Source organism: Mytilus trossulus, chromosome 1, assembly GCF_036588685.1.
Source record: "Mytilus trossulus isolate FHL-02 chromosome 1, PNRI_Mtr1.1.1.hap1, whole genome shotgun sequence".
Taxonomy (NCBI): Eukaryota; Metazoa; Mollusca; class Bivalvia; order Mytilida; family Mytilidae; genus Mytilus; species Mytilus trossulus.
This window is the reverse complement of record NC_086373.1, coordinates 32,635,452-32,661,324: the sequence shown is the minus strand read 5'-3', so window position 1 is coordinate 32,661,324 and position 25,873 is coordinate 32,635,452. Positions and strand designations below refer to the sequence as shown.

General features: G+C 31.7%; 1 protein-coding gene across 2 annotated transcripts; it reads right to left on the bottom strand.

The window, feature by feature from the left end:
• Positions 1-4,465: 4,465 nt before the first annotated feature.
• Positions 4,466-24,097, bottom strand: LOC134721831 (serine-rich adhesin for platelets-like). 2 transcript variants are annotated; one of them, XM_063585079.1, is made up of 12 exons: positions 23,924-24,097; positions 23,020-23,133; positions 22,522-22,629; positions 16,485-16,731; positions 15,579-15,719; positions 14,653-14,765; positions 13,650-13,775; positions 13,286-13,408; positions 12,493-12,646; positions 7,675-9,570; positions 6,728-6,907; positions 4,466-5,307 (listed from the first exon to the last, which is right to left on the bottom strand). In XM_063585079.1, exons 1-12 carry the CDS (start codon positions 23,975-23,977, stop codon positions 4,481-4,483), a joined length of 4,083 nt encoding a protein of 1,360 aa, XP_063441149.1. In that variant the 5' UTR covers positions 23,978-24,097; the 3' UTR covers positions 4,466-4,480. The 2 variants fall into 2 exon arrangements, with proteins under 2 accessions (XP_063441149.1, XP_063441158.1); XM_063585088.1 differs by having other exon boundaries at positions 15,600-15,719.
• Positions 24,098-25,873: the final 1,776 nt, after the last annotated feature.

Genomic DNA, 25,873 nt, shown 5'->3' with positions numbered 1-25,873 from the left:
CACTCGACCACTTTTACCACACTTGACTTGGAAGATTAAAGGTGTTTACAGTTCAGCCAAATGTAATGATTTATTTACTTTGATGTTTTATGATTTTGGACAAAGAAAAAGCAAAATAGATCAATGCACACAAACTAGTGCAATCTACATCTGGCAAAGAAATTTCTCCGAATTTGGAGCGGTCTTCAACAGCAATCAAAGAGCTGATAGCTCTGAAGTGGAAGAAGGTGAATAAAAGGTAACTTGAATTACCATAAAAGCAGCCCCACTTACCCAGGCTGCTTTGTTCCATTATTGTTAAAATGCATTTTTTTTCTTCAAACAAGAAAAGGTCATAAGTACATGGATTTCCCATCCGTACAATCATTTTTTATGTTCAGTTGACTATGAAAATTAGGTAAAATCTTTAATTTGGAAGTAAAATTAAGAAGATCATATCAAGAGGAACACATGTGTACTAAGTTTCAAGTTGATTGGATTTCAACTTCATCAAAAACTACCTCGACCATAAACTTTATAACCAGGAGCAGGACGGACGGACAGACTAGAAAACATATTGCCCATAAATGGAGCATAAAAATAGTAAGACTTGTTACATACCCGCCAACTTTTGAAAGTTCCCATATGGGTTTTTACTGCACAACAACAATTTTAAAGGTTACAATTTTTAGCCTCGTATTTTGCAAGATCTGGATTGTCTAGAAAAAGTGTCATATTTGTATGATGAACTTACATGCCTTTTCCTTAAGTCTGTTTGCATGATTCTAGTTATATATTAAATCGGTAGAAAAAATATACATGAAGCTAGCAGACCAGGGTTTATTTTCCAGATTAAGAATATTAGATGCTTGTTGAAATTTCCAATTTTGAATAATGCACAAAGATGGACCTTTAACAGGTTGGGAACAACACTCCAAATGAGGGTAACCTAACTGGAAGATCATCACAACCCACTGTAAAAAATTAGCACAAAAAAAGTCATTGATATTTATATTATTTGATGAAACTTTTCCCCAAGAACTATGCATCTATTAAGTACTGAATGGTCAAAACATCATGTTTTTTTATCGACATAAATTTTGTCGTAAATGTAACCAAATGATGTAGAAATTGTGTTTTTTCTTCAAATTTCCATCAAATTGTAATGTTTATAGTTCCCTTATTGCCTCTCTATTTGAATAAAATAAAAATAATAAGAAGAATCTGTTTCTTGTTTTGTTTTGTTTTTGACAAATGATTGTTCACTGCTTGCAAATGAATCATTATATTTATATTATATCTTATCTGTATATATTTTTGTTCATGTCTCCATCTCCTTATCATTTGTAAATGTTTAGACAAATAAGAAAGAAATAAGCTCCACTTGTATATTTGCAACATCGTAAATTAATTAAAAAAATAACATACACTAACACTAGTACTGCATGGATTTTAAGCATTATGAAAGTCATATTTGTAGAAAGCTTAAAAAGACTTAAAAACAGTGTAAAATGTCTTGCTATTTCTTAGCTTACACAGTTAAATCTAATATATACTAACATTTACAAATTTAAATTTCAAGATTTTACTAGGAATTAATCTAACTACTAGACCTTTTATTAGTCTTTTTTTTTTTTTATCATTAAAATTATTTATTTACTATTTACATAAAAACACCAAGAGACAAACCTCTTTGGTGCCATCTTTGGTATGTACAGAGTTGTTAGTATTAACCTTTTTGTTAGTAATGATTTCCATCTAGATATATTTTTTAAAAGACAAGTGTTTGTAAAACAATGGCAATTAATTCAACGTATACCCAAAGAGAGATAACTCTAATATTTTCTCAAAAGTCAAACACACCTATTTGACAGTGATTTTTCGGACAATTTTCCTTTTTTCCTTGTTTTTCCAAAATTATAATGTTCTCTTAACGGTTCTAAATGAAATGTTCAAAAACTGCTAGTTAACAATTGTAATCAGTTTGATATAGATTTCATATGTTTAAAAAAATAAAATTATTTTCTCGTCTTCAATACTTAGTAAGGAATTATTGCGTAGAAAATATTTATCGAAGATCTGTTGTTGATGTTTTATTTTGTAATAAGTGTATGCATATTCTATGTATTTTCTAATTGTAAATTTGAATAGTCTCACTGTGTCTATTTCTTTGTCATGAAACACTTTAAGATTGCGTGTTTTAAAGATGCATAATCTTGCTATACTCAGAAAAAAGTTCAAAAAATATGTGTTCACAATCTTTGAACTACCAAGGTATCCAAATATCATCAGTTCCTCATAATTTATCAAATTCACAATATCAGGGGGGTAATCAATAAAAATGTTATGTAACATATCTTTCAGAAAGTTATGTATCGGGGTCAACTTCGGACATAAGGCGAACAGGTGGAACAAGTTTTTTTTTTTTTTATCTTTAACAGGTGGAACAAGTTTAGTTGCACATATTGTATGTTGACTTCTAATAAACGAAAAAAAATTATCATATAAACTTCAATTTAATCCTTGAAAGAAGGTCTAGATTGCTAAAATAATTTATAAATTTAAATTTTTTTATTTGTCCAAAATCATTTAAATTCATTTAATCATCATCATTTTATGATTATTTGATTAAAATATTAATCATTTATAGTCTTTTTACAATTTATATTTTTAAAAGCAAAATAACTGAAAACAGGCTAAAACAAAGGGAAGTAACAAAAAAGTATTTCAATATTCCCAATACACATTGATTTGATAACACAACGGCAGTTCGGAGGTAAGCATCGTTGATTACCAGTATGTTTGACACCCAAGCTGTCAAGTGAAGCCATATAATTAAACATCTTCTTTGATGTTCAGGTAAAATTTAACACAGGTGTCAATTACACCCGTACAGTAGTAAGAAATGATCAAATATGGCGTCTGAAAATTTTCATTCATGAAATATTTCATACACGGGAGTTTTTTCTCCTAAACGGGAGGACGGGAGGAGACCCCTGAAAACGGGAGTTTTGTACTCCCGTCGGGAGGTTCACATGTATGTTACGAAGGGCATCTAATTCACATGACAAAGGAAAACCATGAATAAAGACAACACTTTATATATCCTTTTTATTTATACTAGAACACACCCGTGATATCGCGGGTCTGTGAATGAATTAAAGTATATAACTATGCGCGAGCCTTGTCATCTGATAAATTCATGCCGATTATAAGATACACAGTTTTCTCAGCTTTCAAATCTTTCTGTTTGAACCCGTACGTCGAACTGGAACTTATAATTTATTTGGAAAACTATATAACTATGCGCAAGCCTTATTTTAGTATTACTGAGTGTTGTCATCTGATAAAGTCATGCCGATTATAAGATACACAGTTTTCTCTGCTTTCAAATCTTTCTGTTTGAACCCGTCGGACTGGAACTTATCAATTATTGGTAATATTAATTATTTGGAAAACAAAAGGTCCTGGAATGGAGTATTTTTTAATCAACAGCATTGTAATATATTAGTTATGAATAAAGTTGAATTCTTTGATTCGCTGTTTAATGTCATGCATGCCCACAAACAAATTGAAAACTGTACCTATACGCCTTATTTTTTGTCTAGATTTGTTATCTTAGAAAGTCTTACTGATTACTATACTACAATAGGTAACAATTTGACAATTTAGTAGTGTCAACCCTGTGATTATGACCCGTGTATATAGCATATTAATCCTGAATACACCGTTTCGTGGTGCGCCTGTCAGATGCGGAACGTACAGATAAGGTAATAGGTAACAGGTGAAAATACTTTTGGTATCGGTATCGGACTCGACCTGGAACTTCTTAATTATTGGCAATTTTAATTACGTGGAAAACAAAAGGGCCTGGAGTGTTGTAATTTTTAATCTACACCTTTGTACTATATAAGTTAAATATAAAGTTGAATTCTTTGATTCGTCGTTTTTACGTGATGACGGCTGACAAATTGGACCTCGTAATTTTAGTATTATAGATGTCTGCAGGATTGCAAATTCGTAACTTCAAGGGCGAACTTGTAAACAGGGCGAGTTGTCCCGATACCAAATTCACGCATGCGTAATACAAATATCTACAGTTAAAACATCCTGTTACAAGTAAACAAATAACGTTCATGTGGATGAGATGAAATCTAATAATTTACATTAATAAAAGGGTCATATTTACGATAGTGATTGTTTTACAATCATAATTTACAAATTAAATGATTCAGATGCCTAATCATGTGTAAAAATCGGTGTCAGGAATCTTAAGTTGTTTTGAAATTGTAATACACGAAATGAATGCGGCATACGGAGACTCAATGCCAAGGGTCGGCCCCTTAAGTCTTCAGAAGACTTGACGTCTTCTTCCACTAATAAAACAATAGTTTCTTTTCGTTTGTTTTGTTAAGTGTGTGTAGTTGTTTTTGTCATGAATTTACACACCATGTCCCTTCTCCATTGAAAAGTGAAGCTAAAGATATACAAATATACATATTTATTTCATTTCAGTTAAAAAATTGTATACATTTTGTATTATTCTATTCATTTTAGTAACTCTCACATTCCCATCATCATCAATTTCACTTAAAAGTCTATGTAGACCATCGAAATCATCACAAGATATAGCTAAATGTAAGTGTTCTAATTTCAGTCCACTCTTTGCTGCTCTCTCACATAAAGACTTTGACATTATTGGTTCATCAGACATATATACAGGTTTGAAGGTTTTAAGTCTTGCTTCTTTACATCTAAATTCTGTAAGAAAATTATGAACATACTCTACAGTAAAACTGTGATTTATGACATCTTGAAGACTGACTTTCGAATTTTTAATTAATATGTTCAAGAGTTTTACATCATCCACTGCATTGTGGGCATTATAACTTCTTTTTAAAATATCCTTTACAAGATTTTCTTGTTTATAAGACTTCCTATCAGGAAATTTTTGTTTAAATATGTGAAGTGTGTCTGAAAAACCAAACACTTTGCATTGAAACTCTTTCACGAGATTAACTGAGCTCAGTTGTGCAACAATAATTTTAGAGTCAAAATTTTTACAGTTATGAGCAACTAGGACTGCTTTATGTGGAAGCCATTTTATGAATTTTTCTAGAGCCACAGATTTTGACAAAGTATTAACTTTTTGTCCTTTATAATATAGAGAGCAGGCATCACTATATAAGCCTGTAACTTCAGAAGCTTTAGGATTAATAGGTTTGATTGGTAATATATATTCTTGGAATGTTTGGAACTCCATGTCTACAATTTGTGGTGTTATCTGAACAACTTCTGCACATATTTGAACTATATCTGCATCATAACCTACAATAGAAATATTTCAATGATAGCTAAATTCAATTAAGTAATGACATATCTTATAATGAAAAAAAGAATTGAAATTAAATATCTAAATCCATTGAAACCAAATAAAAATTAATAAAAATATTTATTTTAAACCCTTCCACATTATTTTTTATGCCCCACAAACGATAGTAGAGGGGCATTATGTTTTCTGGTCTGTGGCTCTGTTCGTCTGTGCGTCCGTCCATTCAGGTTAAAGTTTTTGGTCAAGGTAGTTTTTGATGAAGCTGAAGTCAAATCAACTTGAAACTTAGTAGACTTGTTGCTTATGATATGATCTTTCTAATTTTAAAGCCAGATTAGACTTTTGAACCCAATTTCACAGTCCACTGAACATAGAAAATGAAAGTGGGAGTTTCAGGTTTAAGTTTTTGGTCAAGGTAGTTTTTGGTGAAGCTGAAGTCCAATCAACTTGAAACTTAGTAAATTTGTTGCTTATGATATAATCTTTTTAATTTTGAAGCCAAATTAGACTTTTGACCCCAATTTCACGGTCCACTAAACATAGAAAATGAAAGTGGGAGTTTCAGGTTAAAGTTTTAGGTCAAGGTAGTTTTTGATAAAATTAAAGTCCAATCAACTTGAAACTTAGTACATATGTTCCCTATAGTATAATCTTTCTAATTTTAATACCAAATTAGATTATTACCCAATTTCACAGTCCATGGAACATGGAAAAGGATAGTGCAAGTGGGGCATCCGTGTACTTTGGACACATTCTTGTTATTTTTTGAGAAGGGGTGTGTTTTGTTGCTTCCATAACGATCCTTTCAAAATATTAACAAAGAGATAAACAAAATGATTTTTAGTAAACAAACTTAATTTTCATGTACTGGTAAATTCATTATTCTTCACAAAAAGAAAGAACACATATTATATATATTGGTATTTTTTGGCGAAATAAATCCCATCCACTATCAAAGTGTTGGTGGTATTTTAGCAAAATAAATCACCACTACAACTACCAAGGTGTTGGTCGTATTTTGATGGTATCTGTTTTGTGAGCTTAAAGTTTAATTTCATCTATACCATCTAATATCATAATTTTAGCAATTTAGCAAAATGTAGAAATGAGCATTCGATCCATGAAAAATCCTCTTGCACTCACTATAACATCACATGGTTGTTCCCTGATACTAATTTAACACTCTGCTGTAAATAAATATTCATTGATATACTCTCAGGTAAATGTTGATCACCTTCCTAGTCCATCAATGACCAAAAAGTCTGCAGAATCTAACAATTACCATTGGTGGATCCAAATCTTTTCACAAAGGGGGGTTGAAGTCATGCTTTAGATAATCCTGATATAATCAACGAAAAATTTTCCACGAAAGGGGGAGGGGCACCGCTGGATCCACCTCTGATTACTTAAGCTTACCAAAACCTGTAGTTTCTAAATCAAATGTAACTACTGAAACATTACAGTCATCAGCACTCAAATCTATTGGTCTTGAAACAAGTGGTTTTCTATATTCAGGAATAAACATCTCAATGTTTTTGGTAGAAGGCACATGATTGGTAAGTTCTCTTTTCATCACAGCATCACAGTTGTCACCTCCTGAGAATCAAATAAAAGATAAATTACTGAATACCCTTAATGATAACATAAAATAGTGTACAAGCTTTTTGGAATACTAAATGGATATTTTTCTTCCAAATATATTGGTAAGCTCTCAGTAAAACCAATAAATCTTCAAATTTTGTTTAATAGACTCAATAAAAAACAATGTTAAATAAACTCGAGCAATATCATAGCAGTTTAATTTTTATCTTTTAAAATAGCCTTTAATAAAATTTAAACAGGCAAACAAAATAGGTAGAGACATCTTCTTCATGATATAAGCATTTGAGGCTTAAAACACATGTAATTATAAAACTATGTGATAATTTAAGGTCACCTATTTTGATGACACATGTAATCTTCAACAATGAGCAAATCCCATACCATACAGTAAGCATTTAATGTCCCCAGCATGATATAATGTGAAACAATTCAAAGAGAAAAAGAAACGACCTGATGTAAGTTAAAACAAAGCGCAATAAACAAATGTGGTATATATTTTTATAATAATATTGCATTTTTGTCTCGGTATCATAACTCATTTATTGTTCCGGTGCACAAATATTGAATGAATGAATGATTATTTCCTTGCAGAAGCGAAGCAAACATAATGCTATAACAAAACAACATAATATATAGTGTTGTGGATTGAAGAAAAATTGCCATATCCTTCCTTAAACATTTAAATTTCTGCTAAGTTGTCAAAACCAAATAAATCCACAAAAAATGGTTACTAATGAATAAAAATGTATCAAAGTACATACCGGACACAGTTGTTCGTAGTTTTGAGATATGAGGATTTGCTATATTGTCATTATTGGAGGCCCCAACATTTAATGTTTGTTCTTGCATCATTGTACACATTGGTGGTGTATTAAACATTTCAGGCTTCATTGTACACATTGGTGGTGTATTAAACATTTCAGGCTTCATTGTACACATTGGTGGTGTATTAAACATTTCAGGCTTCATTGTACACATTGGTGGTGTATTAGACATTTCAGGCTTCATTGTTGTAACCTGAGGCTGCCTAAATGTAGCTAATGATGTTTGGACTTTTCCAAATGTCATTCTGTCTGTCTCTGATGTCGTATGTGTTCCAAGTGTTGGGGATGTGACCATCGGTGCCAGTATTGATGCTGAGGTGTCTAATGTACTAAATTTTAGTGGCACAGAAGTGTTAGTATTTGGTGCTGATGTTTGATGTGTTTTAAATGCTGGTGGTGATAGCAGTGATGTGCTAGCTGTTGCTGTTTGATGTGTTGCAAATGTTGATATTGATTGTAGTGATGTGCTAGTTGTTGGTACAAAATGTACTGACATTCGATGTTCACCAAATGCTGGTGGTGATAGCAGTGATGTGCTAGTTATAGGTGCTGATATTCGTTGTGTTCCGAATGCTGATATTGATTGTAGTGATGTGCTAGTTGTTGGTGCTGACATTCGATGTTTACCAAATGCTGGTGGTGATAGCAGTGATGTGCTAGTTATCGGCGCTGATATTCCTTGTGTTCCGAATGCTGATATTGAATGCAGTGATGTGCTAGTCATTGGTGCAAGTGTTCCAAGTTCTGGTTTGGATAGTAGTAATGTGCCAGTTGTTGATGCTGATGTCTGAAGTGTTCCAAATGCTGATGGTGATATCAGTGATGTGCTAGTTGTTGGTGCTGATGTTTGACATGTTCCAAATGCTGGTGATGATAACAGTGATGTGCTAGTTGTTGTTAATAATGTTCGATGTGTTCCAAATGCAGGTACTGATACCATTGAGTTATCAAATATTGATGTCTGAGGAGATCCAAATGTAACTGTTGATACCAGAGATGTGGCAACTGTTGGTGCTGACATCTGGGGTGTTCCTAATGTTGGTATTTGTGGTTGAGGAGCTCTAAATGTTGGTGTTGAAACCCAAGAGGTGGAATAAATTGGCAAAGCTGACTGAGGTTGTCCAACTGTAGGTGTTGATTTATTAGAATTTCCGGCTAAAACTTTTGATGTTTCTGATATTGTAAAGAAAGATGTTGAAGCAAGTGATTTACCAAATAAAATCTGAGATGCTGATGTTGATATCAAAGATGTGCTTATTGAAGGTGTTGAAGTTCTAGGTATTGCAGCTGCCATTGTAGATATTTCTCCATTTTGTGTTGGTGTTTCTGATATTTGAGATGTAGATGCTGTCTCAGATGTTCCCAATATTGGTGTCCTTGACAATCTTGAAGAAGAATTAAGTGTATCACATGTTATGGTATCTCCAGATGAGTTTTCCCTAGATTTGTTGTCTGAACTTTTGACCATAACCTCTGATTCGTCCTTGACAACATATTCCTTGGAAATTGTACTTTCATTGATTTCAGATGTTATTTCTGTCTCTAAAGGTTGCAATTCATAGTATCTGCTAAATGATGAACCATTTTGTTTTGGCAAATCTTTGCTATAAGTATATTTACAAGGCTGGGGTTGATCTATTCTTTCAGATAATTCTGTTAATCTTTTTTCCACTATAAATCCATTATTGTATAAGACTGACTTTCCTCCAAACTTGGCTGAACTATTGCTATCACCTGTCAAATAGAATTCACTGCTTGATTTTGAATAACCATTCAGATGTGATGTCATTTCAGATTTAGAACTTAAACCAGCCGATCCTTTCTGGCAATCATCTAGAAATAAAGCAGAAGAATATTGACATATCATTGAGGTACATTTATTACAAAACATAACAAAACACAAAAAAAAAACACAAACCAGAACATAACATAACATAATATAACAAAACATAACATTACATAACATAACATAACAAAACAAAACATAACAAAACATGACAAAAAATATAACAAACAATAAAACATAACATGTCAGGGCTTAATGCAAAAGTTAAAATATCCATGGAACCCTGTGTCTCACCTGCGATTGCTGCTGACAAGACAATGAGTGAAGAGAAAAGCTCACTGGGATCTTTTGGGGTTTTATCTGGTAATCATCTATTGTAGTTTGTGAAAGACTGCACAAAAGAAAAATCTTCTTTCTGGACAAAATTGAGAGAAACACATCTTTCAAAGGCAATTGACGATTTTAGTTAAGTTAAAATTAGAAATTATTTGGAGAGAAATAATGCTGTTTACAATTTCTCTCTATCTATATTTATAGTTTTTGCAAAACAAAAAAAATAGTCAAAATTAGTCTTTGAGGACAATAACTCCTACAAGGGGTAAATTGACTATTTTGCTCAACACTTTTTCTTTGACAATTTCTCTCCATCTATTATAGTTTTTGCAAATAATGAGTAAAATTAGTCTTCCAAGGGCAATTTGTCCATGTTGACTGATTTTTACTAGATCTTATTATTCTGGTGAATTTTATGGTTTAAAATGTCTGTCTACATGCATATTATACAGTTATTTAATATGTAACTATGCAATAGATCAAAATATATTTCCCGAGGTATGAAGATCAGCTCATTATTCTATTGCCAGAAGCCAAACAGCTGAGGGCAATAGAACAATGAGCTGATCTTCATACCGAGGGAAATATATTTTGATCTATTGCACTGTTACACATTCAATAACTGTTTTGTTACCTAATACATATTGGTTGGACAACATGAATACCTTTCAACTAATCAGATTTCAGAATAAGAAGTCATACCAGGTCAGTGCAATGAAACGATAATTTCCATGCAATAGACCAAACAAACAAGAGGCTCTCAAGAGCCTGAATCGCTCACCTTAATTTTTTTTGTTAAATCTCTCATCAATGATTATTTTGGCTTTTCAATTTATTTAAATGTTCTTTGAATCGTCCTATTTTCTTCAAAAGCAAAAAAAAAAATCATTTTCTCCTATGTTCTATTTTAGCCATAGGAGCTATGTTTCTTGACATACAAGGAAATAAAATATAAAATTTATACAAGATACTCTGAAACTCATCTAGCCTAAGTTTGGCTGAAATTGATACAGCAGTTTCAAAGGAGAAGATTTTTTAAAGTAAGTCAACATGATGAACAAATTGTGAAAAAAAGTCTTTAAAGGGCAATAACTCCTTAAGGGGTCAATTGACAATTTTGGTCAAATTGACTTAATTGAAGATCTTACTTTGCTGAACATTATTGCTGTTTACAGTTTATCTGTATCTATAATAATATTCAAGATAATAACCAAAAATGCAAAATTTCTTTAAAATCATCAATTCAGGGGCATTATACCTGAAAAACCAGTTACCCAATTCGGCTGAAAAATTCAGGACAGGTAGATCTTGACCTAATAAATACTTTAACTTCTTGTTATTTGCTCTAAATGCTGGAGTTTTTGAGATAAAAGCCAAAAACTGCATTTTACCCTGTGTTCTATTTTTAGCCATGACGGCCATGTTTTTTGACGAAATAGAAAATAAAACACAAACTTTTTTTTTTACAACCTACTGATCATTCAGTTGAAGTTTGGTTGAATTTGGTTGAGTAGTTTTAGAGGAGAAGATTTTTTAAAGTTAGCAAATATGATGAACAAATTGTGAAAAATTGTCATTAAAGGACAATAACCCCTTAAGGGTTCAATTGACAATTTTGGTCATTTCAACTTATTTGTAGATCTTACTTTGCTGATCATTTTTGCTGTTTACAGTTTATCTTTATCTATAATAATATTCAAGATAAGGGGTTGTTTGATTCATCTGAAAATTTCAGTGCTGATAGATCTTGACCTAATGAACATTTTTACCCCATGTCAGATTTGCTCTAAATGCTTTCGTTTTTGAGATATAAGCCAAAAACTGCATTTGACCCCTATGTTCTATTTTTAGCAATGGCGACCATGTTTTTTGATAGATCAAAACTTCGGATACAATTTATAAACTAGATACCCTAAGGAACATTCACTTAAAGTTTGGAAGTATTTGGCCTAGTAGTTTCAGAGGAGAAGATTCTTGAAATAGATTACAACGACAGACGACGACGGACACCAAGTTATGGCATAAGCTCACATGGCCCTTTGGGCCAGGTGAGCTAAAAATGGCAGAACAATAGCAAATAATACAGAAATATTAATAAAACTGAAAAATTCTCTTTATTAGGTAATATGTTAAAATATTAACTGTAATAACTAAAAACACACTTTTAAGGTCATGTGATCTAAAAGGCGGATCTTAAAAACTTTTAGCATGGTGGAGAAGAAACAGTAGTGCTGCAATTGGTAATGTTGTCAAGCTACAATATTTTAAATCTACCGTGGATTCATTTATTTTCATAATGTGAGGAAATTTGCATGTTTGTGGACATTTAATTTCATAGTTTTGGCAAAGTCTGCATACATTCCATGAACATTTAAATTTATGGTTCCCCTGTACCCACGAAAATTGGTTTTCAACAAATATTAATGAATCCACAGTATCTAGTTTGAATTGCTTATAGTTTATAATTCATAAGACTTTTACAGTAGTACATGTATTTACTAAAGCATAATAATCTCCTTTTATTTTTAATCATCAGGCCTGTAGCCAGGAATTTTCAAAGGGGGGGGGGGTGTTCATTTGACTCACAACCCGACCCCCCTGGCTATGGGTATGATCATAATGAATATATTTGTTACCTTGAGCTTCTGATTCTTTATCAGTACTTGATGACACAACTGATAACTGGTCAATATTTCTGTATTGACTCTCTTTCCCTACACTGTGACATTTATCTTTTCTAGAAATATCATATAATGATACATCATTGTCTGTAGATGTTAGGTGGAACTCCTTAAAAGTAAAATAAATGATTTTAGAAGTCAGGAAAAAATGTTTTTTGTTCTTTTTAAATTCATGGGTTGCTGGCTTATTGGGATGTATACCAAATCATCTTTCAATTATATGCTAAACTGGGGTTTTGTTTTGTCCTTTTTAGATGAATTTTCATCCTCTTACATTTATTTCATTGAAGGCTCTTTGAAATAATGTATGGTACAATGTAAATATAGATTCTGAATCTTTCTTACATTGGTTCCAGTGGATTAACATAAGATTTATCCAATCAAATAGATAGTTAAATTATCAAAAATTCCCAGTCTTGAGGGAAATTTTAAATTGGTAAAATTATTGAGATTGGATAAATCTAATAATTCACGAGTAACTATGTGAGATGTAATCATTTTCTCTAATGAATATATAAACAAATATCCCATTGAGTGCCTTCCACATTCCACAAGGTTGTCAATTTCATTAACACCTAATTGATCATTTTGATTTATTCAGTGAGCTTAAAACGGTAATGACCTGACAACTCATCCAATCATGTTCAGAGATTATCGGCTACAAAAGGTTGATGATTTTTTTCTCTCGTAAATTTGGTTCTGAAAGGGTTAAATTGCCATAGAATAAATTAAACAAAAATACACTAACTTCGATTTCTGTTTTCAGTTTTTCCAATGTTCCCTCCATATTTTTGGCTCCCGAGCTAATGAGTAAATTACTGTTTATTGAGCTGGTTACATGTCTAGCTTGTATTTTCTGTCTTGTTGGAATCTATGAAGAATGCAAAATATTTTAATTGTAATTGATGAAAACCAACATTTCACTTTAATTTCTTGTTTATCTATAACTTTTCCTTCTATTTTTAATAATGATATATTTGGCTAGCACATCAATGCTGTTTTTTTGTTGCTTAATATAGAGAACGATAAATCACGAAAGCGTTTTCTTAATCACAAGTTTTTTGTTACTTAAAAATAAAACCTAAGCCAATAACAAGAGAAATCTACTCTACCTTATGTGGAGAACTGGGACTGCAATTTTCATTCCATTTTCTTTTCTGTGGTGAACATCTTCCAAATGTTGCACCAGGATGAAAGTGTCTTTCAATTAATCTATTGGAAGTTAATGCTGCATCCTCCTGTAATTTAATGTTTATTTTTTCAAAAAATAGAACTACAAAGAAATCAATTATGTCAAATAAAAATTAATCTCATTCTGTATTTAAATGTAATTTGCAGAAAAAATTGTAAGTCCATTTATTAGAAAAATTGGAAAAACTAAAAGCTATTTTTTAAGGGGCACAAGGGTATAAATCTTTTTTTTTTAATATAGGATTTCGCAGTATTTTTTTTATAAATGAACCTTATCTTATTCTTATAGAAAAATGAAATAAAAAAATGGGTTCACCGTTCATTTAAGCTCACAATCTGCCTTAGAAAGAAGCATGCATTATTGTTAATGTCCTTTTTTTTCTGTCTAACTAATAGGAGAAATAGAGTTAAATATCAAAATAAAAAAAGAACTAAATTACAGAAATCGATTATGGTAAATTGTACAATTATTTAGTTTTTATGTTTAGCTTATTTGAAAACAATAATAAAAAAGATATTTCAATTTTGAATCAAAGGGAGATAATTTGGAGCTTTTTCAATGATATAAACATTTTAAAAGTCATCTGGGACAAAATCGATTTTTTGGTTGATTTTTTTACCATATCATAAAGTAATAGGTAATAGTGTAATAAATAAAATTTCTAATGAAAAAACAAATGTTTAATTTTTCTCTGAAATATTTGTAACCGCAAGCTTATTAAATTATGCTCTGGATTTTTCTCTTTTGGTTTTAAAAACCTTCTTTCAGAATTTCATAAAATTCTATAATGGCTTAATAAGTTATTGATGTTTTTAAAAAACTTTAACTTAAACATACTGAAACTAAATGTTATATCATTCTCCATGTTCTCCTCCTCTGACATGAAAAATGCTGCAAGTTTGACAAAAATAAAATTCACGTACATCTGCTCTCCTTGGAAATAAGTTCAGTCCTGAACTGGAATTTTCTGTCAATGATGACTTCTTTGGACTTTTAGTATTGTACTGTGCTGACCAATTCACATTTTTTTTTAAAACTAGAAGGAAACAAAATTTTACATTACCAAACTAATGTATTGATTTAAAAGTTAAGTACTGTTATATGCATTAAATACATGTTTCGTTATATAGTATCCCTCCATGATGGGTCAGATAGCTCAGAAACAAAAAACTGAAATGAAGATATGGGTACAAATTCATACCTTCCAACTGTCACTATTTGCGGGCGATTACCCCCATGGAGGCTCCAAAATTGAAAATTTGAAAGAGCAATTTTGTCCACAATTTGAAATAAAACAATTAGTTTTACAATGTCTTTAAGCTTATAAAAGTATGAAGAAGCCAAAACACAACATTAAAATGTATTTGAAGGCCCTCTTGAAGGTTTTTATGACTATGACAGCCACCTTGTATGCAAAACCCCCATAGGCATTTTGAAAACTTGGCAGGTATGATAGCTCAGAAACAAACAACTGAAATGAAGATATTGGTACAAATTGTCAAAATTAGATGTTAATGCTATTATGGTTCAAAGGTCTCCCTCGACCTCCTGTTGTTTAATTGTCATATGATAATTACTAGATCTAAAAGATATTGCAAAAAAAACCTAGACAGTCACAATTTTTTTTGGAAAGCAAACGAAGCTTATTCTGCAAAAGAGTAGATCTGAAGCATCCAGAACAAAGGGAAAACTTGAAATGATCAGTCCTCATTTGATAAACATAGCCCACTACTGACCATACATATATATATATATATACTTTCTCAAATATATCAATAGATAAAATTAGAACATGCATACCATGTACATGGTTGTGTTTGTGAAATAATTTTGCTACAAAAAATTGTACCCGAGTTATGAGTATCCTGACCATTGTTATTCAGTTCTGTTAGGGCTTTTTTCTCTTGAATGCAGGTCGGCTGATGTGGGTTCATAGAAGAATATCCACTTGAACACCCAGAATAATCACTAATGTTAGAAAAGTTGTCATCTAAAATAAAAATAAATCCTCATAAGCAATAGACCTGACTTGGCTTTCTGTATATTATCTTACATACTGTAAATTAAATGAATTAGTAACATCATGTGCATCATTTTAGAGTTTGAAAATGTTTTAAAGTTAAGGAAATATATTAAGTGCATGATAATTTGATAAAATTGATTATTCTGAAGAAATCTATATACGAATGTGCAAACAAATTTTATAGGATTTAGAGCATGGGTTTGTTCACAAAGCGAAAGAAGCACTTCATATAAGAATTTTCCTTATAAAGAGTCTTGAAAAGTTTAACCATATGTTGATCTATTTCTTTTTTTCTTAAAATATGTTTAAATAGAAACATGATCTCATTTGAATAACCTTAATTAGGTAGGGAAGTATTATTTTAGAGTTTGTTGTATAAATCTTATGTTACAAGGACAAAACAAATACTTGTGGTTCCTTAATTTACTGCTTGAGGTTATAATGCTGCAGTGGTCTTGTGGTGCCATGGTAAAGGAATTAATCCCCACTGTGTTAAAACTAAGACAGCACACATCATTTAGGCATAATGGTCGACTTGGAGTCAAAATAATGTGTCCTAGTAACATGCTATCCTGTGCACATTAAAAATAAGGGTACATATGTCATTCAAGTACAAAGCAAGGTGCATAATCATGTTACATTGACATTTTCTCATCCTGATACACCTGTAATGTTTGCCACTGGAAATTAATCCACAATCCATCATAATCAATAATATAATAATGCTATTACCATTATCTATGTCATGCCCATCAATGTTTCCTGATTGTAATGGAAGCTGAGATGATGAGAATGTACCAGTATTCTGAACAGGCATTTGATCTTGTTGATGAATATCTTCTCTTGGCCCTGTGTGAGGAATAGATGTTGACTGCGGAAAATAGTTATCACTGCATCTGGAATTATTTTTCTGGTTGCATGTATTTACTGGTGATCTTTCAACATTCTGATGTTGTTTGTCTCTATTAATTGTTTGTTTCTACGAAATTAAAAACAACAATATTGTCACAATAGAGTTTATATACTTTTGATTGTTTATAGAAGTCTATTCCATCAAATTTTGGAGGATAAAATAAGCGGAAAATATATACATTGTACAATGGTTGTATAGAAAAAAATTTAACATGTCTAATTTCGCTGAAAATTATTATCTCTGAATCCTACTAAGTAATAAGGGCAAAAAGCAAAAACAACAATAATTCTATTGCAAAAAGCAAAAACAACAACAATTCTGTTGTGATGAGATGGTTGGAAAGTTTTACATGTCTAATTTCACTGAACATTATTATCTCTGAAAACTACTAGGTAATAAGGGTAAAAAGCAAAAACAACAACAATTCTGTTGTGATGAGATGATTGGAAAGTTTTACATGTCTAATTTCACTGAACATTATTATCTCTGAAAACTACTAGGTAATAAGGGTAAAAAGCAAAAACAACAACAATTCTGTTGTGATGAGATGGTTGGAAAGTATTACATGTCTAATTTCACTGAACATTATTATCTCTGAAAACTACTAGGAAATAAGGGTAAAAAGCAAAAACAACAACAATTCTGTTGTGATGAGATGATTGGTTGGTTGTAAAAGAAGTATTGGTGTTGTCTGAGACTGACTCTTCCCCTCAATTTTTTCCTTGAATATCCCTCAGCAATTGAACATATAAAAGCAATATTTTGAATTGAGTAATATGGATGCCTATGACCATAGTCATTTTGATACACCTGGTGCGAGTACACAGTTATTTCGTAGTGCATTTCTTTTAGACAATAAATGTAAATAAAAAAAATCCCACCTGCGCTTTCTCAATAACATTATTACAGTATGTTGTACTACTTTTGGGACAAATTATATCAAATTTATAGAAAACTTCATCAGCTCTAACTCAAAATATCGACAATTTTGTGTTAAGGGGGTCTTGAAATCACTACTTTACCTAAATATTTATGACCCAAATTTTTTTACAGTGTCATTTCACCCCCCAACTTGCTATATGAGGCATAAAACATGGAGAATTAAATTTGGAAGGAGTATAACAAAAATTGGCAAGTAACACACTGTCCAAATTAAGGACTATATTTGTGGACAACGAAAATCAAAGGACGATAACTGTGTACTCGGACCTAATAGGATAGAAAAAGTTGACCAATCTTTATAAAACTTGGTATGACATAAGCTTAATATATTATAAGACTGCTCACAAAGTTTCATAACAATAGGATATATATTATAGACACTATGATTAATTCTATATTCAAGTTTACGTGTTAAATTTGGACGTTAAAATTGAGAAATTTCAACTATCAACATTTGGGGCTTTTAAAATTAAAATATATCAAAAAAATACTTTTAAAATGCCTTAATATATAAAACATCATGTATTTAAAGCAATAGAGTACTCATTTGATATATCAGACTTAGCATAATTTTTCAAAAGTCAAATTTATATGAGCCTGTGCCTAAAAATGGAGGTTTTCCAATGAAGGGGAGCCTTACATGAAGATGTAATATTTTCCAGCAATTTTAAATTTGTGAAGCTTTTTGATTATAAATAATCCTTACATATGTACTTATTGTACTTTAAATGGAAAGAAAACTTACAAATAACATATCATATTAGTTTAAAAGGGTCTTAGGCCAAGTATGACTAAAAATAATTTAGGGTCAATTTAGGCCGTAGCACATATTTACATTTAAAAATGCATATTGAAGCTATAAGAAATAAAAAAAAATTGTCTTTTCTATCATTTCTATACTCAGGTGACATGATACAATAAATCTGAGCACAAAAAGCCTCTTACATTCAACTTTTTGAGCAGACAGTATGGTCTGATACAAAGATTTTTCACTTTTTAGTGAAAAACTTGCATGCAATTTTAGTCTCAACAGGCTTATAGATGAACTACATGGTATCCTACAGGGGTAAAGAAAGATATTATGTGAAATGAAACAGGTACAAAAGACATTGTTAAATGCTTTTTATACAAATTTAGTGAGGTCTTTATTATGGACTTCAACTTTTATGTGCCATGCTCCTCACATTTAACTTGATCCAAACAGGGTGTCAAATGAGGGTCATTTATACAACACACTTTACTCATATTGTCTGAGATAATCTTCTTTTCTGTAGATTCAGAATTCAGAAATGAGTAAAACAACTGGATTAAAGCATAGAAACACAAGAATTGACACATGAAAACATGTCAGATAGAAAGTCAAAATGCCACTTATGCATCAAAATTGAAAAAGCTATGAAATGCTTATTTTGACCATATAATGCCAAAATTGGTCATTTTTGCAGAAATTCTGTCAAATAAAAGTTTAAATCCCTTAGTTTTATGCTATTTGACAAATTGACACCATCAAATCATTCAGGGAAGTTGCCAAAGTACAGATTCTATATTTCCTGATTTCACCTCTTAGGTTCGAGTACACAGTTATTTCGTAGTGCATTTCTTTTAGACAATAAATGTAAATAAAAAAAATCCCACCTGCGCTTTCTCAATAACATTATTACAGTATGTTGTACTACTTTTGGGACAAATTATATCAAATTTATAGAAAACTTCATCAGCTCTAACTCAAAATATCGACAATTTTGTGTTAAGGGGGTCTTGAAATCACTACTTTACCTAAATATTTATGACCCAAATTTTTTTACAGTGTCATTTCACCCCCCAACTTGCTATATGAGGCATAAAACATGGAGAATTAAATTTGGAAGGAGTATAACAAAAATTGGCAAGTAACACACTGTCCAAATTAAGGACTATATTTGTGGACAACGAAAATCAAAGGACGATAACTGTGTACTCGGACCTAATAGGATAGAAAAAGTTGACCAATCTTTATAAAACTTGGTATGACATAAGCTTAATATATTATAAGACTGCTCACAAAGTTTCATAACAATAGGATATATATTATAGACACTATGATTAATTCTATATTCAAGTTTACGTGTTAAATTTGGACGTTAAAATTGAGAAATTTCAACTATCAACATTTGGGGCTTTTAAAATTAAAATATATCAAAAAAATACTTTTAAAATGCCTTAATATATAAAACATCATGTATTTAAAGCAATAGAGTACTCATTTGATATATCAGACTTAGCATAATTTTTCAAAAGTCAAATTTATATGAGCCTGTGCCTAAAAATGGAGGTTTTCCAATGAAGGGGAGCCTTACATGAAGATGTAATATTTTCCAGCAATTTTAAATTTGTGAAGCTTTTTGATTATAAATAATCCTTACATATGTACTTATTGTACTTTAAATGGAAAGAAAACTTACAAATAACATATCATATTAGTTTAAAAGGGTCTTAGGCCAAGTATGACTAAAAATAATTTAGGGTCAATTTAGGCCGTAGCACATATTTACATTTAAAAATGCATATTGAAGCTATAAGAAATAAAAAAAAATTGTCTTTTCTATCATTTCTATACTCAGGTGACATGATACAATAAATCTGAGCACAAAAAGCCTCTTACATTCAACTTTTTGAGCAGACAGTATGGTCTGATACAAAGATTTTTCACTTTTTAGTGAAAAACTTGCATGCAATTTTAGTCTCAACAGGCTTATAGATGAACTACATGGTATCCTACAGGGGTAAAGAAAGATATTATGTGAAATGAAACAGGTACAAAAGACATTGTTAAATGCTTTTTATACAAATTTAGTGAGGTCTTTATTATGGACTTCAACTTTTATGTGCCATGCTCCTCACATTTAACTTGATCCAAACAGGGTGTCAAATGAGGGTCATTTATACAACACACTTTACTCATATTGTCTGAGATAATCTTCTTTTCTGTAGATTCAGAATTCAGAAATGAGTAAAACAACTGGATTAAAGCATAGAAACACAAGAATTGACACATGAAAACATGTCAGATAGAAAGTCAAAATGCCACTTATGCATCAAAATTGAAAAAGCTATGAAATGCTTATTTTGACCATATAATGCCAAAATTGGTCATTTTTGCAGAAATTCTGTCAAATAAAAGTTTAAATCCCTTAGTTTTATGCTATTTGACAAATTGACACCATCAAATCATTCAGGGAAGTTGCCAAAGTACAGATTCTATATTTCCTGATTTCACCTCTTAGGTTCGAGTACACAGTTATTTCGTAGTGCATTTCTTTAAGACAATAAATGTAAATAATAAAAATCCCACCTGCGCTTTCTCAATAACATTTTTACAGTATGTTGTACTACTTATGGGACAAATTATATCAAATTTATAGAAAACTTCATCAGCTCTAACTCAAAATATCAACAATTTTGTGTTAAGGGGGTCTTGAAATCTTTTGACAGCTTCCGAAGTGCTAATTTTTGACCTTTTTCAGCTGGACCTAATCACTACTTTACCTAAATATTTATGACCCAAATTTTTTTACAGTGTCATTTCACCCCCAACTTGCTATATGAGGCATAAAACATGGAGAATTAAATTTGGAAGGAGTATAACAAAAATTGGCAAGTAACACACTGTCCACATTAAGGACTATATTTGTGGACAACGAAAATCAAAGAACGATAACTGTGTACTCGGACCACCTGTAAAAAGATGATACATTTCAAGTCGTATTTGGAAAAAGAGGGAAAATGAATATAGTTATGGAGGCAAGGAAGTGAAAATATAGAAGTGACCAATGATATTTTGGGGTTGATTCCTTTTTCATGAAAAATTTACACTCATCAGCCTCACAGCCCTCTTCCCATTTTGAGAAAATCTTTGGTTTACCTCTGATAAACTTAATAATTACTGTAAGGGAGATAACTGGAGGTATTATTCTATGAAAAAAAAGTATGACAAATTCTGTCCTAATGACAGTAATTGGTTATAAATATTGTTTAAATTGTAAAAAAAAACTATTAATATGTTTTCTAAAAAGGAAAACAGAAATTCATTAGTTTAAAGACAACATTTTGTAGTAAATTTAAAACATGATAATAAGGGGAGATAATTTTAATTGTGTCTATCATTATGATTATCTCCCTTATATATTTGTTATTGTAAATATAATAAAATTGTAAGCAACCACAGAGCCACAATTTATTGCTCAATACAAACAAGCTTTCACCAACAATAATTTAAAAATTTAACCATTTGATCAGTGCAACTTTGTAAAACATTTTAAAAGTAATTGATTTTATCGTGTGTTTTTCTATGTTGTGATGTTATACTATTGTTTCAGAAAAAGGGAGAAGGTTTGAAACCATTAAAATGTTCAATCCCGCTGCAAATGTTTGCACCTGTCCTAAGTCAGGCATCTGATGTACAGTAGTTGTCGTTTGTTTAAGTAATTTATACGTGTTTCTGGTTTCTCATTTTTTATATAGATTAGACCGTTGGTTTTCTGGTTTGAATGGTTTTTAAACACTTGTAATTTTGGGGCCCTTTATAGCTTGTTGTTAGGTGTAAGCCAAGGCTCTGTGTTGAAGGCCGGACATTGACCTATAAAGGTTTACTTTTATAAATTGTTATTTGGATGGAGAGTTGTCTCATTGGCACTCACACCACATCTTCTTATATCTAATCATTTGAATAATTAGACATATCCACAACCCCCTTCATCGACTCAATTAGATAATTTATTATTGTTGATAGTTGTTACAACATTATATAAACAAGAATATGAAAAGATTTTATATATGATTATACAAAGGGGAACTTCAGAAACTACCATAGAAAAAGGCCATGTAATGTGTTAATTTTTGAGAGGTGGAACATTTTGATCCTTTAGTATTTTATACCTTACAGCCTTTACTCAAATCCTGTGTGTTTATGTTTCCTGGATTTAAAGTGATGTATCTGGTCAACCATGATGGTGTTAACAGATCTTTCAGTGATCCAAATATGGACTGAAAAAGAAACAAAATGAAAAGTCAGATATGCAAGTATTCAAAGGAATTTGGGAATAAAAACTGTAACTATTCCAAGGAATATTCTTAAAAATTGATTTGTACATATAAAGTGGAAAATCTCTTAAAAGATCATAATGTGTAAGCAATTTTGGATTGACTGAACTAAATTGGTAGAACTTTCAAACCCTTCTCTACAGACCTGTTTAGATCAACCTTCCATGTTTAGATCAACCTTCCATGTACAGCTTTATACATCTATGGATCAAGCATTAATTTGTATTGTATAAATTGTAAAAAAAAGTTTTTGTCAATTTGAGAATGCTAAAAGATCAATTTTTTAATCAACCCCTTTTATCTTTCTTAATTTTTAACAAAATTAATAAATACCATCGTTCTTGTATCTTCCTCCTGTGGTTCTTTAGGTTCATGCTGTTTTTCAGTGGTGAAAAGTCTGGATAACCATTTTGGAGTTATCAAATCTTTAACAGTTCTAAATATTGACTGAAAACAGAGTAAAATTGTATACTAGACCCCTTAATGTGGTTTTTTTTACTTAGAAAATATATATTTTTTTTAATTATTAAGGATGTTTGTATATAGGTCTTTGTAAGCTTCCATTTTTTATGTAGTGCATGTCGGTTAAAAGCTCATTAGTGCTTATGTTTGTCTATGTTTTATATACCATGCCGGCTCTAAGTAAAGCTTATTTATTTATTTATAGTGAGAGAATTTCAAGAATAGAAAATGTCCCCCCCCCCTTGAAAACAAATAAGCACTGTTAAAGTCAATGTTCTGTTCGAATTGTGACTGTTAAAGTCGAGTTTGTGAGTCGAACGAACCCCCCTTTGGAAATTCCTGGCTAAAGGCCTGTAATTCATTGTTTCTCTTTTTGACAATATAAAACATGCACTGGAATGTATTGAAACAACAAACACAATGAAAAAGCTTTATTTACATTCATGGATTCCTTAAATGATCCTTACACATGAACATACCTTTTTTTATTATTTTTTTTTACTGTTTTTGTATGTTTCATAACTGCATCTATAGACCTTGCCAATCTAGCAACTTTAAAACAAAAATCGATCAACATTATCAAGGGGTAGCACTATAGTTATTGTGACGATTGTACAATAACAGTCTCGGAAAAAGAGCAACAATAACACATCTGCAATATGTTGAAATAAAATATTAAAGAAAAGCTTAAAAACTGAAAAAGAAAAAAAAAAGAAAAAGGGGGAGGGACAATAGCTAATTGTTGAATGTAGCTCATAGTCCTCATCAGACTTACCTTTCGTTCACATGGCTTGTGAATGCCATTTCGGAATTTGCTATTCCTCTTCATGCCAACTTTATTCGTGATCAGTCTTCTTTGTCCATCTTGTGTTCTTCTGTAATTACTCTTATATCCCTGGCGGTAGCATATCGAATGAAATAAATGTGCAATTTTTTGGTCTTTTTATGGGACAACTTTCACTTTCACTTTCACTTTCACTTTCATTTTGGTAAATTAGTGATTTGTGAATTTGGTATTATTTGTATGGGCGTTTTCAATAAAAACGTACTTTCTTGTCCTAGCCACTATTAAAAAAATGTGTTTTATCTTTGCAAGTATTTTTTGAGCAGTCAGTAGTACATTGAATTAGATTTAACCTTTTTAAGCAAAGAAACAGTTATTTTTTTAGAGGGATTGATAAGATATCCATACATATAGTGGCCGCTGAGGGTGAAACAGACATGTTCTTTTCTCAGAGACAAAAAACAAATTGTTTTTCCCCCCCAAAAAAAACATATCCGCCCCCCCCCCCCCCCCCCCCCTAACCGAAAAATGGTTGCTGCATTATTGCACATCAGTTAATTTTCATTTACACCAATGAAGATCAATCATGAAAGGCAAAGCAATTAGACGTTTTCTTTAGTTGAAAGCTAATTGTTTAAAGAAGACAATAGAAATAACAAAAAATTGTGTCAACAGACAAAATCAAACACCAACACCCAGGGGCGGATCCAGCCACTTAAAAAAAAGGGGGGTCCTAATACAGGAAAAAAGGGGGAGGTCCAAATACAAGACCCCATTCAAATGCTTTAATCGTCAAAAAAGGGGGTTCCAACTCTCGGACCCCCCCCCCCCCCCCCCGGCCCTGGATCCGCCATTGAACACCCTACTACTCCGAACTTATGTAGACGTTTGAACTACAGAGAAAGGCAACTAACAGACAAAAACAAATTAAACAAAGACAAAGCAATAAAGACAAACCAATAAAGACAAACAACAGAGGAAGACAAACCAATAAAGACAAACGATAGACAAAGTCAAACCAACAGACAAAGACAAGCCACGAAGAAAAACCAACAGACAAAGACAATCCACAAAAACAAACCAACAGACAAAGACAAACCAAAAAGACAAACCAACAGACAAAAACAAACCAACAGCCCTGACAAGCCACAAAGACAAACCAACAAAGATAAGCCACAAAGACAAGCCATAAAGACAAACCAACAAAGATAAGCCACAAAGACAAGCCAACAAAGATAAGCCACAAAGACAAGCCATAAAGACAAACCAACAGACAAAGACAAACCAACAGACAAAGACAAACCAACAGACAAAGACAAGCCATAAAGACAAACCAACAAAGATAAGCCACAAAGACAAGCCATAAAGACAAACCAACAAAGATAAGCCACAAAGACAAACCAACAAACAAAGATAATTCACAAAGACAAACCAACAGACAAAGACAAACCAACAGACAAAGACAAGCCACAAAGACAAACCAACAGACAAAGACAAGCCACACAGACAAACCAACAGACAAAGACAAGCCACAAAGACAAACCAATAGACAAAAACAAACCAACAGACAAAGACAAACCAACAGACAAAGACAAACCAATAGACAAAGACAAACCAACAGACAAAGACAAGCCATAAAGACAAACCAACAGACAAAGACAAACCAACAGACAAAGACAAACCAATAGACAAAGACAAACCAACAGACAAAGACAAGCCATAAAGACAAACCAACAGACAAAGACAAGCCATAAAGACAAACCGACAGACAAACACAAACAACAGACGAAGACATGCCACAAAGACAAACCAACAAACAAAGACAAACCAACAGACAAAAACAAACCAATAGACAAAGACAAACCAACATACAAAGATAATCCACAAAGACAAACCAACAGACAAAGACTAATCAACATACAAAGATAATCCACAAAGACA